Below are 18,850 nucleotides of genomic sequence, written 5' to 3'. Positions count from 1 at the left end.
AATTGGCCAGTGTTAAATTCTGTGGGCTGTCGGTTTCTTGTAATGACATTTAGGCACATGTGACTGAGTTCTCAGAAAATATGAGAAGGATAGCCTTGCACTAATACGGTGTTAAAAAATTGTTGCAATAAGGCATCAGTTTCCAAACATGCGAATACAATGTTTAACTGATGCATATTTATGATCCCCATGCTATGAAAATGGGATTTAACACTGTCTAAAGATTGTTATAGTCTACCTTTACAGGAACAGAGTAGGGTGTCATATATGCATTTTAACTGCAAAGCCCTTTGTGTTAAAAGTTAAAACCAAACACATTCAACACACAGAAGATCCTTGACATAAGTAGTTGTAAATTACCAAGAAGTTGTCAAAGGTGATATAAAGGCAACACCTTCACACCTGCTTTAGCATGCGGTAATCTGATTTTCTGTCAATCTGATACATGATTTTGTAAACAGAAATACGCAATTCAGCAATGAGTTCCTTCAGAGGAAAATATATCCGTACAGTTTTGCCAAGATACAAGCCATTTACATTGGATTTTACTGATGTACAGGCATGTCAATCAGCTGACACAACAATGCGAGAAAGTGGTTTGAACACGTGATAGTTTCGGAAACCTTATCAGGAGTATGTCTACTATGTATAACTGATGGTTACTAGCCTGAAATGGCATAAAAATAGAACTCTTCTGAAATGGGAGGGCAGTTTCGATTGTAACAAAACAACACCTGCTGCAGCTTGGAAAATTTTCCCCTGTATTTTACAGGAGTTTGACCAAAGATACTTATCAGTCAAATCTTCATGGCTGAAATACATTTGTATGCCGATTTGTTACATTTATTTATGGGGCTGTGAACTTACAACACCATTCCTCATGTTGTCGTGCATTTGCCGACATAGTGTAGCTGGTAAACGTAAGACAACCGGAGGAGCAGTGGTTAGCATTCCTGTCCAACGGGATTATGCTTTGAGACAGTTTTGGAATTTACAGGTTTGTAACAACTGTGGCTTGATACTTTCTTCCTTTTAATTCATGGATAAAAATAAAAGTGTGACTTGTTGGGAAATCTTCTAGCCTCCCTATCACTTCCACAAATTAATACCCTGCTTTTGTAACAGCTCAACTAGACTTGTTTTCACTGTGAGCTCTGAAGCTTCTGTTAAACCAGTCACGTCACGGGCTCAGGTGGTGCAACTAACAAGTTCTTAGTTAGCCACAAGGGCTGACATGTCGGCCAGATATTTCAGGTCATTACGGTATATAAGGTAATTCCAAGATATTTCTGTCATAGCGACATTTGGCTCGTGAAGCTCTTGTTTTTACGTCTGTGGGTGTGCACCCAGCATATCCACTCTTTGTCAAAGTGTCAATTGGTTTTCATTTTAAGAGATTATGCTTCCTACTTCTACTTCACTCCATAATAACCTTTCAGAACAACATTGTTATCAACCTTTACAGTATACTTCAGGTTAGCACTATAGTGGACAGTAATGCGTCGGCGAGTGAGTACGGACAAATATGGCTCATTTTTTCCACGTGATTTGCCAATGCAATCCGGCACAGAATGAAATTCAGTTTGCATAACTCAGAGCTTATTCCATGTCAGAAAAAAGGCCCAGTCATGCCTTGTTACTGCTTGGCTATGTTTTGTTTCCCCCTGAGCCTTGTTTCTTCTGGGTCATGCCTCATTTCCCCTGAATCATGCCTTGTTTCAATTGGGCCATGCCTTTTTTCCTCGAAGCTAACCTTTAATTGTTTTGAGCTACGCCATGTTTCCTTTAAGCCATGTCTCATTTCTGTTAAGCTTTGCCTCATTTTACTTTTGAAGCAGGCCTTATTCTGTCTTGTTTTGTCTGGGACATACAACAGTTATTGAGCTGACTTTGCTTACTACACTGTCCATTTATTAATCATTCAGTTTATTAGGAATTTTGTTTAGTATAGATCTTGCTTGTAAATTGCAACTACATATGTATCAGTGTTCATACAAAATATTGAGATATAAAAGATACTCACTTCAACAGACTTGTTATTTGATTAATAGTTCTTATGTTATTTATTTTCTTTTGGCTAGGTGGAGAGATTCTGGCTTCAAAGTGACTTGATGATTGTGGTTTTGGCAGGTGTAGCATTCAACCACATATTCAGGTAAAAATTAAATCACCTTTTTATGCAACTGAAGGCAACAGGGAGGTTCAGTTCCTTCACTGGTTTTAGTTGCTCTCTGTGGGCTAACGACAAATGCAGACACAACAGTTTTTCGAAGCTGAACATGTTCAACAAAGTTATTGGGAAAGTTTTATATAAATTAGAGGTGATTTTGTAAAATGGCCTAAACGCCAGCCTTGAGATGCTATAGTAGTTGGTGAATCATGAATAACTACTTTTTAGGACATATCTGTTTTATGTCTCAGGCTCAAAAGAAATATAGGAAATAGCAAGTACATTAGAGACAGAAATCCACTATAGGTTATCTGTTACAAGTACAAACAGTATATACAATTCCATTTTTTAAAAACATGAAAACAGTACAGTCAGTAGTGCATTATTTACTGGTTGAAATACTTTTTCAAATATCTTCACTTAAAAGCGGAAAGTGATGGTGCTGTTTTGATTAAACATTCTAAACTATTCCATGCATGATAGCACACTACTGTAAGACTGTTTTCAAAATAGTTAGAATTTATGCTTCTCGATATGAAGGTTGTTAACAGTTCATCTAAGAAACTTATTGTGTACGGCTGTGTTTTTAACAAGCAGTTCTTTTAGATATGGTGGTGACTCATCATGCAATGATTTAAAAGTAAGACAAATCATATACCTGATTGGTGTTTTACGCCGTACTCAAGAATATTTCACTTATACGACGGCGGCCAGCATTATGGTGGGTCGAAACCGGGCACAGCCCAGGGGAAACCCACGACCATCCGCAGGTTGCTGGCAGACCTTCCCACATACGGCCGGAGAGGAAGCCAGCATGAGCTGGACTTGAACTCACAGCGACTGCATTGGTGAGAGGCTTCTGGGTCATTACGCTGCACTAGCGCGCTAACCGACTGAGCCACGGAGGCCCCTCTGTGGCAAAATAGAGCAATGTGTCAAAAAAAAAAATGTTTTTCGTGTCTTCAAATCCAGAAGAATCTTATTCTGCCTTAAATTCCAAGAACTTTCGAAACTTTTCGATTTTTTTGCAAATGAAATCAATATGATATTAATCAATTACTCGTTCAGTTAAAGAGTCTTCAATTTTTATGGTTAAGGCATTGTTTTTTACTTTCCTGAGATGCTGTGGAGAACTTATTAACTTAAATTTTGTTTTATCTGGATTTAAATACATTTCATTTTCATAACATCACACTGTGACAGCTTTTAGGCTTTCGTTCAAAATTGTCTCAATTTTCGTGACAGTGTTTGCACTACAATGAATAGTTGTGTCATCAGCAAAGTTGTCAATATGAGAAATACATGTATTAATATATTGTAGAAGGTCATTTATATACATGATGAAAATTAGTGGTCCCAGTATAGAGCCTTGTGGAACACCCGTTTCTATTGTCATCTCCCCTGAAGCCTTTCCTGCTACATTGACTACACATTTTCTGTTCTGGAAATAAGACTTAAAGAATCTCAAGGCTGTGTTGTGGAACTTATACAATTTTAACTTATCTAGTAGGATTGAGTGGTTTACCACATCAAAGGCATTTTTAAAATCAAGCATAACATGTCCAACTATATTTCCATTATCAATTGATTTATGCCAGCATTCAGCAATTTTGAATGAAGCATTTTCACAGGAATGTGACTTAAGAAACCCAGAGGGATTCTTGTCTAATATCTTTAATGTTTCCTAGTGGTCATAGAGACAGTTATGTACATGCCCTTCAGTTGTTTTGATATTGTTGGAAGTATTGATATGGGCTGATAATGTTTGATGTATGGCTTATTTCTTCCGTTTTGGAGAGGTATGATCTTTGTTTTCCAAGTATTGGGATAGATACTTGTTGTTATGCAGTTGTTTATTATTGAAGTCAATGGTTTTGTGATAATTGGTGCAGTATATTGTGGTGACTGGTGCAGAATATTGTGGTGACTGGTGCAGAATATTGTGGTGACTGGTGCAGAATGTTGTGATGACTGGTGCAGAATAATTTTAAAATGTAGCACTTATACATTCAAGGCCACAGGCTTTTGACTCATCTAATGCAGATAATTGTTCAAAAACATTCTTTTCGGTGTCATTAGGAATAGAGAAAGTATAATCTTCTGGTACTTTTTCACTGATAACACATTTTAATTTGCTAAGGTTTGACTTTACTGTGGAAAATCTGGATTAGGAAATGCTTCAGGTAAATTTTCCAAGAAGTTCTTAAATTAATCGGGAATCTGTTCAGAATTTGCCCGTTAACATTGTTTTTGCAATATTTGTAGCTATTCTCATTATTTTGTTGTTTAGCCAAATCAATATGATTTGGTTTTGAAATATGCTTAACACTGCGATGTGTTAAAGGGGTTTGTCCTCTGCTATCATTTGTTATGTTGTGCTATACCCATGCTGCATCTCCATTGCACCAACTGGCTCCTTGGCCATTGTGACCTTTGACTCGGCCAAAACAGCGTAGCCATTGCAGCCATGCTCTGGATGTCTTATACTTCCAGGCTGCATTGCCTGCATTCAGATAATAACACATAGAGTTTTTATCAGAAGTCAGATGTGCATCATTTGAACTGAGTTAAGATTTTATACAAGTCACACATTTATCCACACTTATCTCCATATGTTTCTGTGCTTTTGGTGCAAACGTTGTGTGATTCCCTTCATTGTAAACTTGACTTTTTCTCCTCAGCTTTCTTTCTGACCGCTTCCACCAAGCCGGTTTTGTCCAAGCCATCTTGCCTTGTCTGCTGCTTTTATATCAAGTGGTGAGTCCTCTATTATGGAAGCAAGACACAAACAAAACTCCATTCTTGAGCAATTTTTCTCAGCTACTGTAATTCTTTACCTTTTCGCATGTTTACAAGGTGTTTTTTCAAGCATATTCTGAAGGCATTATTCTTTGTAGACTGATAAAATTATACTTTTTGTTTATTTATTTATTTGATTGGTGTTTTACGCCGTACTCAAGAATATTTCACTTATACGACGGCGGCCAGCATTATGGTGGGTCGAAACCGGGCACAGCCCGGGGGAAACCCACGACCATCCGCAGGTTGCTGGCAGACCTTCCCACTTACGGCCGGAGAGGAAGCCAGCATGAGCTGAACTCACAGCGACTGCATTGGTGAGAGGCTCCTGGATCATTACGCTGCGCTAGCGCACTAACCGGCCGAGCCACGGAGGCCCCTATACTTTTTGTGAAACCCTGAAATTGGCCAATCCAAACCAATGTAGTTTTGTCTCCAAAATCACAGTATAAATATGCTTAAATAGCTCTTTTTTTCATACGCGAAAAGGTTGAGGAATTAGAGGTACATGCACTGGAACTCATTAACAGTATATTATCCTGCGACCTTTTGTGACATGTTTTCTTAGTCTCTGACAAGTTCAGTTTCCTTCAGAAAATGTTTCAACTTTGCTTCTTTCATACATGTGTGTTTGTGCTCTTGTGACTAAAATTGGCGCAAATCTTTCTTTGTCAGTGTCATAACGTTAAGGTAGAAAAATCTGTGTGATTTCATCTACTCCCACCAATATAAATATGGTCCATAAAGCCCACCTTAGAAATCATACATTTAAACACATCAGCATTTAATTTTGATTCCCCCCCACTCCTCACACCCACCCTCCATAAAAAAGAACATGTGAAGGTTTATTTAGATACTGTGTTCAGTGGTGTATCTTATTTTCAGCTTCTGTCCCTGTTATGTACAGTATCTTTATTACTTTATTCAAGTTACATGTACATATACCTCTATGTACTACAGCACATGTATCTGCTGTGTGCGTGGTTTTAGGGTTTTTTTTGTTTTTTTTTGATGAACTAATCATTTAAGTTTTAAGTCAGGTTGGAAATACAATGAAAAAAATCCTTGTGATCTGCACAAAATTCCTAAAACAATGTTTATTCAGTCTATTTTGCTATGCCTAACGTTCAAATCAAAAACAGGCTAATGTTATTGAAAACTTCACTTTTCCAGAACAGAAACTGGTCATTGTGTGACCAGAGTGGTAACCAGGTTGTGTATGAGTTTGGTAAGACAGTCATGGACAGTATGCCCCCTCATGCTATTGTCTTGACCAAAGGGGACCTCTCCTCAAACGTCATCAGGTAAGCCTTCCTGTGCCTTGTAGGTATCAGTTTGTTTAAAGCAAGTAGATACAGTGACCATTTCTTATGTGATTCATTGGTGTTACTGTCTGCCTACATATGCATCTCTCTGTTCATCATATGCTTCTTTGATGGGCCGTTTTAGATTTATGATAAATATATGGAAGTGTGGGAAAGATCACTGTATTGTTGTACAAGCATTTTTCAGGAAGCATATGATTTAATATCCATAAATGTGGTGTGTGAAACTGAAGACCAACTTCAGCTGACAAATTTTAACATGAAAACTAAACCTGTGTTAATGGGGACTCTTCATTTATTCCGGAGTTGGTCATTGACGCCATTTTATTGACATCCACTGTCCATTTCCCAGTGCGTGATTGTGGCACAACAATAAAGATATAATGATGTTACAATATGTTCACATGGTGATATGAGCAAAATAGTGTTGGTGGTGCAATTAAACCTCAAGCATAAAAAAAAATGTTTGATTTTTTTTTTGATTTGGTGTATATTCAGTCAATGACGTACATTGATGATCAAGACAGAGAAGTGGGTAATATAGGTAATTGATAACGCTAACCATGGCACTTCTTTTGGTGTTTCTTTCCAGGTATCTCTCCCTGTGTGAAAACTACAGGCCTGATCTCCAGGTGTTCGACCAAGAGGTAAGACCTGGATGCTCCTAGCATGAAGTTTTTGCATTTTTCTGCCATTCCATGGAACCATCAAGGATGACCAAACAGCACTTTTTCCATCCTGGTAGTAAGGCATCTGAGTTTACAGTTGATAGGAAAGATTTGTTATGCTGCTTGCACAGAATTGTAAGCTCCCAACGACAACATCGCATGAAAAAATTCTCTTCAAATCGTTTTGAGACATATAAATGGTACATCTTTGCAAAAGTTACAAAAACTATACTTGTAGAACAATGTGATGTACTTATCAAGATCGTATTGGTCATTGTTTTGAATGGAATTTTGGTATTGCCATTGGGGTTAAATAAACACCCTTTCACCTGTCCTGTTATTTATCAACAATAATTTAGTTAGTTATATGCAGCTACCTACATTCATAAATAAACAATCATCTAAAAATATGACTTCTACTGCTGTAATTTGTCAACCATTTCGCATGTTTGCAAGATGTTTACTCAGGCATATTACGAAGGCAATATTCGCTGTAGACTCATAAAATATACTTTTTGTGATGCCCTGAAAGTGGCTAATTAAACCAATGTTGTTTTGTCCCCATTTTCAATCAAAAATGTGCATATGTTGCACTGAAAGTTGCCCTTTTGTATGCGAAAAGGTTGAGGAATTAGAGTAAATGCTGCACATTCAGAGGAGAATGAGCAATAGAACAGTCTGATCATGTTTTCCTTTGTTTAACTGAAGAACTAATTGAGGAGGATCAGCATAATAGATCTCAAATGACAGCAGTTAGCACAGGATTAGCCGAACATGTGTCTCAGTGTCTTTGAGACTCGCTATTCTGACAAAATTAACACCGGAGAAATAGAGAAAATTGAAGAAAATTGGAATTGAGATGGTCTAATTGCAAATTCTTGCTAAATCTATACTTTGTAGTTAATTTCAACTCTTGATATTGCATTGGATCAGTGAAGTGTAATTCCTTGACACTTCAGGTGTTAACCTATCCCTGGGCAGTTCCCATGTTGAGCAGGTCTCAGCACAAGTTGAAGTTCCCAGGAGAGGTGCTGTACACGCAGGATGGCATGGTTCACGATCCCACAGGGGGCTTGTCCTTCACGTTCAGGTCATTCCTGGATGCCAACTATGATAGGTAAACACTGACCTCTAGGCACATTAAAGCTCATGTAAGATGGTGAAAGTTTTTTTTTCTGTTATCCCAGTCTTTAGTGAAAAACTAAAGTCTCTTTAGCTGCACTATTTACTTTTAATTCATCAGAATGTTGTGGACTTTTGATACAGTTTTGTTTGGTGGTTTCACTTTGTGGGACCTCAACTCAGGTTTGAAAAGCATACATGTAAGTTGCATATTTAATGAATTCTTCAACTCTCATTTTCTACCATAGTCAATTTCTATACAGTAACTGTCCCATGTATATATGTTTGTCCAATTTTAAGGAAATATTTTGTACCCATGCATTCACCTCGTGTACTCTCAGATCAGGTTTAAAAACAAGATTGATCGATGCATAAGTTTTGCATATTCAGTGTAAATTATCTGAATTAGCTTCTTGCTTGTTGACTTAACTTAACATTCCTCACTAATGGTTTCCCCACGAGTGGTTTCACTTCAGATCACTATTTCATGGCTGAAGAGTTTCAACAATACATGTTAGAATCCAGTTCCCTCAGCAGATTTGTCAGTTGCCTGGCTGAATGCAGTGGTACACTCCACCCATATCTGGCCCCTGATAATATAATAATTGAGTTTAGAGTTCAGACTTTTTTGTTGTTGAAGGTAAAGACAGCCCGCCTGTATTGTATAACTTGTGAAAAATGATAGGTAACGTTTGTAGATATTAAATTACCAGTCACTTGTCCCAACATGTTTCCGAGGCACAAATAACACCTCTTTCCTTTCAGAAACTTCTCAAGTTCACAAACATTCAGCTCCTCAATTTTCTCCAGCGTTTGCATACTCTAAATAACTGTTTTGGAAACTTGTTTCAGATGCCCGTGTTATAGTGAATGTGATCTCAAAATAGTTGCATAACATTTGTGACATATCACATGATACAATAGGACTATTTTAACATTCAGCGATAGAAGGGTTTGATCTCGAAACTCCCCTATTGAAGTATTCTTGAGTGCCGTGTGTAACGCCATTCAAATTTTTATTCGAATGAATGAAGAAATATATGCAAAGTTATAGCACATTTTCTTTTTTCGTTTTCAGATACCCCATATTTGGATGTGTTGGTGTTCAGGAGCATGAACCCTCCTGGCAGAGCAAGTATGAGTTATGGCCCTTTGGCACCTGTTCCAAATTTGTTAAAAAGGGTACAGAATTTGAACCAGAGCTGTGGGCCAAGATGACCGGGCACTTCGGTATGCACTGGGCACATCCATATCAAGGGTAGATATCTTCATGACTTTTTTGTTCATGTGTTTGACTGAATAGTTTCAATTGGTGGACTGAATGGTTCAGTTTGACAGGATTGTTTTGTTCGTCTGATTGGTTTTGGTTGACAAAATGATCTTATTCGAGTGATTGGTTTTGGTTGACAGGATGATCTTGTCTCACTGATTAATTTTAGTTGTCTGAATGATTTATGTGGAGGGAATGGTTTTGTTTGGCAGAATGGATTTGGTCCACTGAATGATTCCTGATTTACTGAATTGTTCTGGTTGGCAGAATTGTTTTGAAGAACAATCTCGTCAGCTAGCCTGCCATTCCAGATGGGCCCGCATTTATTTAAGTTCACTGTCGGTTCTCAGTGTTTCAAACAAAACCCAGATGACTGAGTAGTCTGGACTGGTTAGACCACTATGTGTGCTGTCTTGACCAGTCAAGTCCAGCTGGACTCCTCTGGTAAAGGGGTCGTCAGTTTCATTTACCTAACGAGGTGGAGTGATGTCTGAGTGGTTTACCCCAGGAACTCCAGTTTCCTCCACACAGAAAACTCCTGTCATAATACGTCTGTAAGTGAGGTATTCTTGACATGAAATTAACCCTCACCTCACCCCCCCCCCCCCAAAAAAAGGCTATTAAAATCTATTTCCTGTTTGCTCTGAGTATTCAGATTTCCTCCATCCATTAATAAACATAACTGCCTTTGTACAGGTGAACAATTCTTGAAAATTCTTGATACTAAATACCAATGAATACATAATGAATGAAAATGAATTAAGACATGATGTGTCTGAAACATGTCTGAGAATCTTCCGACAAGTGACACATTTTTGGTTACAATGCTCTACTTACAGATTTGATATAACATCATGGGATCATGTGGCAAACGAAGAAATGTGGAATGCGAAGTGAGTAGAACTACCAACTGGCAATGGATACTATCCCACCTCAGAGTTTGCGAGAAATTAATCTGCTTGGCAAAATTAAGATACTTGTATAGCTTTTATTTGAGCAAAATTAGATACATTTTTCAAACTATTGTAAAAATTCGTACAGTTCTTTTTTCAACCCTGTTATATTGTCATTTTCTGGATGGCTGTGGACAGGTGATGACAAACTGTCCACAATGTTTGCATCTTAAGTACTTTCTTGTGATTAGTAATAATTTGTTTTATCCATTTATGACAACAGGATTAGAACAGCAGCGTTTCTTTACGACATGGGACAGCATTTCTTAGACCAGGAGGACATGGGGGTTCCATTCTTCCTTCAGGCATATAAGGTAGGTAGTTCTGGTGTGGGTTCAATCCCAGCCTTGGACAGGGAATTTGCAGATTCTGCAGCTTTCGCTCTTCATTGGGGCATTGGTGACAGTGGGTTCAATCCCAGCCTTGGACAGGGAATTTGTAGATTCTGCACCTTTCGCTCATCATTGGGGCATTGGTGACAGTGGGTTCAATCCCAGCCTTGGACAGGGAATTTGCAGATTCTGCACCTTTTGCTCTTCATTGGGGCATTCAACATTGTGAGCAGTCAACAACACTCGTGTTGCCTTTCCACAGTCTACCATTTGTTAAAAACTACTTGTATTTCATAAGTACATGTATGATGTGCAGGCCTGTACATCACATGTGCAAGTGTTTGTTAATTTGCCAAAAGTTGGTGGATTACCTTGGGCATACATTTTTCCTCCCCCCTTAAAACCTTACTGTCATAGTACAAGGCTACTTCCTTACATCCATTCCATGAAAGCAAATATTTGAAAGAAATCAGTGTCTCTGAGATCGTAGATAGAACGTTTCAAACCCTGAATTCATTGTGAAATAACCAGTTTATGATAACCTTGTGCAAATGATTTTCAGATTTCACATGAGTAGTGTTTTTTCCCTTTTCAGCTGTACTTGCGTGCCATGGAGAATAATGCTGAGTATCCAGTCTTTTGGCATAAAAATTTTGCTTTGGTCTGCAGAATGTTGATAAACATGCCAAATACGGACTTGGACCGGTTGAGTCTAGTTGATGAAACAATAAGACAGTTTCAGATTTACATTGATGAAACTCCCCATGAAGAGGACCCATCGGTTGAGCATATCAAACCAACCATCGCAGCTTTGCATGATTTCAAAAATCAAATGTATGCTTAAAGCTGAAATGAAAATTCTTTTTGTAAAATGGAATTCTTTCACACCATAGGAAGATCACATGAAAATCTGAAGAAACTTGGATTATTAAACCTCCAGCATTGTATAATGATGTCCGTTATCTCCGCAGTACAGTTCTGGTCTTGAAGTTCAGTTTAGATTGGCCATCAAGATGCTGGAAGATTTACTTTGCCGTTTATATGCAGGGTGGAGCAAAAGTCTGGACCCATAGGCAATTTACTATATAACAAGTACTAAAAGATAACATCAAACAAGAAATTGAAACCATAAGAGTGAATTACTCTATGCTTCGAAATGTGCATAGATCATGTGTCTCTGGAGTAAGAAAGTGTTTGGAGGAAGGTGGAAGTCAGTTCGAACACTTATTGTAAACTGAAAATTGTTATATAGTAAATTGTCTATGGGTCGGGACCATCCAGACTTTTGCTCCACCCTGCATATACTGACATAATTTTGCACGTAAACTTCAGTATCTGTAGGGGCCTCTGTGGCTGAGGTGGTTAGCACACCGTTGCTGTGAGTTCAAGTCCAGCTCATGGTGGCTTCCTCTCCGGCCATACGTGAGAAGGTCTACCAACAATCTGTGGATGGCCATCGGTTTTGCCTGGGCTCAGCCCAGTTTCCTCCCACCATAATGCTGGTCATCGTCTTATAAGTGAAATATTCTTGAATGCGGTGTGAAACACCAATCAAATAAAACAAATCAATATCTGTATAATACCATGTACATGCAAGCTGTTATTCCTCATCTGCTCTAAAAAGATAAATTCATGTATTATGCTGATCCATTTTAACTCTTGTGTAGCCTTGTCAGCAACACAAAATTCTTGACTGTGTCTTTTTTCTACATTGGGAATCAGGTGAAGTGACTTACATTCTTTGTCAGATATTTTGCTGAAAAGTTAATCTTATCCCATGATTCACATGTGTTTGGAGTTCATAGCTTAAACCATGGCTGATTTAACCCTTACGCTAGCCCATAATATATCACAGATCAAGTCACATGTATGATGTCATTTGTGTCTGTTTTTACTGCTTCATTTGCACATTCTCTTTTACACATATGAATGATTGAGGTTTAATGTCATATCAGCACTATTTCAGCTATCCTATGGCAATTTTGAGCAAATGATTTCACATGGTCTCTATCACAAGCAGTTAACATGCCACACGCCATGCCAACTGTTGTAGCCAAACAGGTTTGCACCGTGATCTGTTCAAAGACAACCAGGCATGATGGTTTTGTGTGAAGTGCATGTACATATAGTACTGTATGATAACAAGATTTTCCCAGTATAAGAAAGTTATTTGCTTAGCTCCACCCATTCTCCTTCAAGTATCTTAGCCTTTGGGCCTTAGTTGCTAAAGTGCACATCGTATGTATTCAAGGTACATAAACAAGAGTACCTCACAGCATACGTTTATTTCAGCTTATAATGGTCACAGTCAGCCTTTTGTCTTCCTCAGTGAGTTGCTTCCTTGCCTTCCTCTTGCATAGCAGGGTAGTTAGTTCATGAAAAATGACACAGAATTATATATAATTTATGGTACCTTCTTCAGAGTTTTCAGCTGCCTCTGCAACCAATATTTTGAAGCATTTTGAAGCATAGAACTATGGGTGTAGAGAAATAATTTGAACAGTTTTATGAAACTTGAATCTTTAATGACCCAAACAAATCACTTTTAGTGTCATTTTCATAAAACTTGTAATTGTATACATATATTTCACTGAAAAATTGCTTTGGTGGTTGAAAACTTTGAAGATTCACAGTAATGAGTAATCACACAAAAGCACTTGAACTGTAGGTTTGGTGTAAATTATTATGCAGTATGTCACATGATCTTGATGTTGGTTTAGTGAATGATATTACATGTCTTTTTAAAATGGCAAGATAGATATTACACCTCATGTGTTGATGATATTAAGATATTTTATGTCTGCATTTTAGTGTAGTGAAATGACTAATACTTTTTCTTTTGTTTATGGTAGTATTGACCATACATGTGTTTACACTTGCCTTAACTTTTTTTGTGATGAATTAACCTGTGTTTCATAAAATTATGAGATGTTTGTATGTGAATCTGAGAGTTTCATTGGCTCAAAACATATACTGTACAATTATAGCATTTTATGAATGAATTATCACGATGTACAACATTTGGCAGTATTGCAGCCATTTTAGGATGAGAACTTTTTCAAACCAGGCAATAGAGCATTTCATAATCATGCTTGTCCGTGCATGTGGAAGGTGGTTTACAGTCAAACTCATGGTAGGTAAGATAACATGGACACTTTCTTATTTCGCAACTCATGAAGTTGTTAGAAAAAAAAAAAAATCAATTAAGAGAATCCAAGAAGTCATTACTAGTTGTACCACTTCCTTAAATTTCTTCTCATTTTTAGGACACATATTAGTAGTGTTGAAAGCAAATACTCTTCTCTCAGTTTTTTTTTTTCCAGAAAAGTAAGGATGTGTATATGTATTTCAGCAGATGGACTAACTATATGAAAGAAGAACAACCGTATATTCCTCTTGAAGTTATATATATTGGCTAAAAGAGCAGACCAGATGTCCCAAAGCTTGGAAGAATCAGGGTACAAGCATATGTCAATTCAGTGGTTGCTTTCATGGACAAGATAGGTGGTGCCTGAAATTCAGAATACTTTAGACCTACTGTTACAAAAAAAAAAAAGATATAAATAAATAGAAATATGTATGTATACTTGTATGTTCAAATTTTCCTGAATCATGCTCTTACTTGTGTTTGTCAAGCAGGCGACATTTCTGGCTGTTTAGATTTAATAGCGTTTAGTAGAGAAAGAGGAAATTAGCACATATTCGCTAAACCTGAAACATCCCACAAAACTACATGTGAATGGACCATGTTAAAACGTTGGATGCCAAAAATTTGACTGTCAGACAGGCAGACAGACGCATGATGTGAGTTGATATACAGCTGCTACAGTTCATTCTACATTTTTCCAAGGAATATTTCATCCCCAGTTTTAGGGCAGTGCAGTTGTTTGAGGGACAGGTATGTGAAGGCCAATTATAAACATGCATGTACGTTGTAACAAGGTAATAATCATGCAGAAAGACTGAGCCAAACTTTCAAAAGAGAAGGTTTCATTATGGTATTGTTGAAATATTATTGTTGTGGTAATAAGTGACAAAGATTATATTTGCAGTAGATTGATTTGTTGCTGGTAATGTTAGGTGTACATATAATCTTAGGAGGTATATGTGTAAGGTTTTCTCTTCCCATTGAACAAAGTCCCAGCGATAAAATGATATAGAATATGTATGTCTTCATATTGATTTATTTTTTGATACATTTTTGCTGTTAATGTTACTGTTTTCTAGTTTTCTTCTTACTTATTCCATTACTTTAAGCTTGGCATAACAATGTTCTTGTATTTAATTATGGAAGTGAGAGTTCCGGTGATATTCTGATGGTCTCAGATATATATATGTAACACTGTCTTTTCTTGTAATGTATGAGGCTGTTGGTGTATACCTGTTTTATGTGGAACGCCTTACATAAGGGCAATGGACATTTTCAACAGTATTGTAGCTTACCATTACTATTGTAAAGCAAGGTATTTCAAAACATACAGTAAAATATAGTGGTGTCATCATCATTCACAGTTTCATGTGGGCACCAAGTTGAGCATTTACAATAAACATTAATAGTAAATGACCAGTAGTTTTTCACCAGCAAAAAATAATCCATATTAAAGAAGGAGGATTAGCTGGTGAAAAATCAAGTGAAGTTACTTATGTTCTGATATGTGATCTTCTCTTTATGTTGTATGGGACTTGGATAACCATTTACACATGTTTTCCAAATATTCATAGCAGTGTTTTCACCATGGTGTTTAAAGTACTTACCTTACTATTATAATTATTGTTATACACCTGCAATATTTGTTCTGCAGTGTTTTTTGGAGTTTTTTTTTCTCTCTCTACTTGAGTAACTTTGACAAGTCCCAGTGTTTTGCCCTCAAAATGTTGTTTACAAGCTTTTACACCTATACAAGAAGTCATATTTTAAACTTACACTATTTTGTACATAACGTGTGTATTAGTTATAGGTTGTTCAACTCCGTACTTAATAATGTTTAATAATATTTACTACTATGTCAGATTAATAAAAGATATAATATAGTAATGCAATTTTTTTGCCTCTTGAGTTTGATATGTTTTGTATGAAGAGCTTTTTTTCACTTTGGTGGCCTAATAGTTAAAGTGTCCGTCTCAAAGTTGAGAGACCTGGAATCAGACGAAGGTTGACTCATAACAAGGACTAAAATAATGGTACTAGTTGTTTCCTCGCTTGGAACTCAGCACCTAGAGGTTAGAGCAAGGAAACAGGAGTGGTTGGCCCAGTGGCAGTATAATGGAACTGGGTAAGGTGTCTTTGGCATGATACTTCAATGGCAGCATGGGAAAAACATGGTGGCACGAGAAAACACAGTATATGTGTACACACCTCCTCATTAACCACATTGTGGGGTGACAATGGTAGAGCTTTACTCTCAATCATGTTCACAGGAGGCATGCACAACTGCACTATTGCAGCCCAGTGGTAGAGCTTTTCTGTTAATCATGCTTACACAAGGTGTGCACAACCACACAGTGGGACCCAGTGGCAGAGCTTTACTCTGTCATGTTTACAAGGCGTGTGTACTATCACACTGTCTGGGTTAAGTGGTAGAGCTTTACTCTCATTTATATATATTTCACCTGAGTTGTGGGCAGCCACATTGTTCAAGTTCAATCCTGATTAAGGTCTGATTAATCCTGTCTTCTGTCTTAGTGCTTTCTTACTTGGCATTTCACATTCAGGGAAATAAGCCAACTGTTGGTTAGCCAAATATCAGGATAGACTATAACTGACTTGGGCGCCATGTCTGTTGGCTTTTGGTGTGACATATCAATGAGGCAAAACTATATGTTAGCATTGAGACTTGCCTGCTACATGGAGAAATTAACCGTCATTTTATCACCAAAATAACATAAAAAAGTCGCAGACTTAAGATTAAGATATTAAGATTAGTTCCAAGTTCAAAGAAGTTCCCCCGAAGTTCACCCCATTCAGATATTGTGATGTTCAACGTCCACTCTGTTCTGTGTAAAAGCATGCTCGTGTCATTGTGAACATATTGGGAGAAAAACAAATTGATATTTTCTTTAATTCTATTTCCCAAAACCGCCTTTTCTTTTCTTTTTGGAAATATATTAAACTTTGTTCCTCCAAATTTGGAATTTCTTATGTCAAAATTTATACTTTTTTTCTAGTGAAACTGTGATTTTTTTTTCTCGACTTTCGAAATTCATTTCAAATCATTCGCACACTAGAAGGTGAGAGGTGAGAACATGGAACCATATGCAATCACGGGTATAATGTAAAGATAGGATTATCTGGATTGCACAACCAAGATACAAATAAAACAAGCACAAATTTCACACGATTTGCCATTGTAATGGACGGATACAGCAGTGATGCAGCGGTATATATCACGTCACAGACGAACTGAAATTTGAAAATTTTGAGAAAAAGGGAAAGAAATTTGAAATTTCAGGAAAATAAAGTTAAGGGTTCCAGAAACAATGTCGAAATTTCTTGAGAAGCATGGCAGAATTTTAAGAAAGAAAGAAATTGGTCGAGCTGTGAAAGTTGAAATTTCGAGAAAGAAAAGTTAACTATTTCTCTATTTTCGTTGTCTGTCGAAAGCTGATGGTTAATTTTGGTCCCCCGTTTTTCCTCCACCCATAAAACTGCCCGCCGTCCCACAAATTAAAAATTCTTGATGGCGGCGTTAAAACCAAACAAATCAGTCAGTCATTCACTGTAACACCATTAAGACTTCTACCATTACACAGTTCAACAGCCGCACTGGACTAATGCAGCTGATGCTAACACCATGATCGAGATGTTGGCCCATACATATAAGTCATTTTGGACTTCAGTGGTTTATACAGCTACAGCTTGTCTAATAGTCTGTACTTCTTTGTGTCTGATGACGCAGGCAACAGTCAGTTTTAATTACCGGTTTTAATTTTCTTGCTTGATTGGGCTTTAACGCTATCACGAATATTGGACACCCCTAATAGGCAAGGTTTGGCATGTGCGCGCCTTATCCTGTAACCGCGCTTTGAAGGCTCAGCAAGTTTGTATGACGCCAAACCCATGTCCCTAAGCAGCTAGAAACCACCTATACTATAGGACTATATCGTTGATTTGTGTACCGCATGACTGTATAAGCCCCTGGCCCCGGAAACATGAAGCGATAGACTTAAGTCAGAATTTGAAATCATGTTAAAAATGTTATTTCTGATGTAACAAGGTCGAAATGTGGCCTGACAATGTAAATTCTGGGAAAGTCATTGTCCACAAATTTCGGCTAGAATAATGGAAAGGAACATATCAAATATTGTGAGTAAAATTTTGATTTCAGTCTAACATCGCTTCGTGATCCCGGGGCCTGTGGCCGATCCACAAAGCCATTTCTGCCATTAGTCCAAATTTAAAACATTGCTTTATTCTGGATTGAAACATGCAAATTTTTACTTTCAGAACCAGATCCACCTGCATATGTGTGGATATTTAGGACTTACAGGTGTATGGATTAACTTGTGATGTGACGTCGCTGACGACATACATTATAATATGATTCATAAAGCCCATACAATCAAAATATTTAAGGTTACTATGGAATATCACAGGGATAAAATTTGGTCATTATTTTTTTTTATTTCATATTTTGATTTACCGTTTTCTTATGTTTTCCTCTCACTTTACGATCAAAACCATACTGGAAATGTAAATACCCTTAAACTTGACAAAATGTATAACTTGTCTGAAGCGGCGCAGGCAGTCTTGGTTTTTCAGTTTCCATTGATGGTGGTGGGGCGAGTAGCTCACTGGTGCGATTCCTGGTGTGAACAGACCCACCTATGACAAATGTACACGCATTTCTTGTGCAGCCCATGCAGACAATATTGGCCTTGAGAAAGACAAAACCTTTAATATCCCCACCGGGGTGACATCGGGGAATTAAAGAGTTTATAAACACATTCCATCAGGTTTTGCTCAGAACTCTCTGAAGACAAAGCATCTAGTTTTGTGCTTTCATGGAACAATCTAATTCTTTAAATTTTACGCAGGTTGGTTGATCTATTCACATCTGTTTTGATCTATTTTGACTGCCATGGAGGCGGGAAAATTCTTAATAAGAATTAATTTTGTCATACATGAGGCCCTTGTGAACATTTGTTCGATTTCTCCCTTTCTATTCAGGGGGTTGTGTGGCGGAATGATTTTTTTACTCGTTTATTTCTCAA

The 18,850-nt window shown here is 37.4% G+C and overlaps 1 protein-coding gene across 1 annotated transcript in view; it reads left to right on the top strand.

Moving 5' to 3' along the window:
- The window catches only part of LOC135467061 (protein O-mannosyl-transferase TMEM260-like), a 33,317-nt gene extending 17,638 nt beyond the window's left edge, over positions 1-15,679 (top strand). Inside the window, exons 12-20 of the mRNA XM_064744822.1 lie at positions 2,082-2,155; positions 4,852-4,927; positions 6,143-6,273; positions 6,887-6,941; positions 7,922-8,079; positions 9,163-9,342; positions 10,194-10,247; positions 10,531-10,621; positions 11,235-15,679. Coding sequence (XP_064600892.1) covers positions 2,082-2,155; positions 4,852-4,927; positions 6,143-6,273; positions 6,887-6,941; positions 7,922-8,079; positions 9,163-9,342; positions 10,194-10,247; positions 10,531-10,621; positions 11,235-11,483 — 1,068 coding nt within the window. The 3' untranslated portion in view covers positions 11,484-15,679. The remainder of the gene's footprint in view (positions 1-2,081; positions 2,156-4,851; positions 4,928-6,142; positions 6,274-6,886; positions 6,942-7,921; positions 8,080-9,162; positions 9,343-10,193; positions 10,248-10,530; positions 10,622-11,234) is intronic.
- Positions 15,680-18,850: the final 3,171 nt, after the last annotated feature.

This window comes from Liolophura sinensis, chromosome 6 (genome assembly GCF_032854445.1).
Source record: "Liolophura sinensis isolate JHLJ2023 chromosome 6, CUHK_Ljap_v2, whole genome shotgun sequence".
Classification (NCBI taxonomy): Eukaryota; Metazoa; Mollusca; class Polyplacophora; order Chitonida; family Chitonidae; genus Liolophura; species Liolophura sinensis.
Note: the sequence above shows the minus strand (reverse complement) of the source record. Positions and strands in the feature narration are given on the sequence as shown.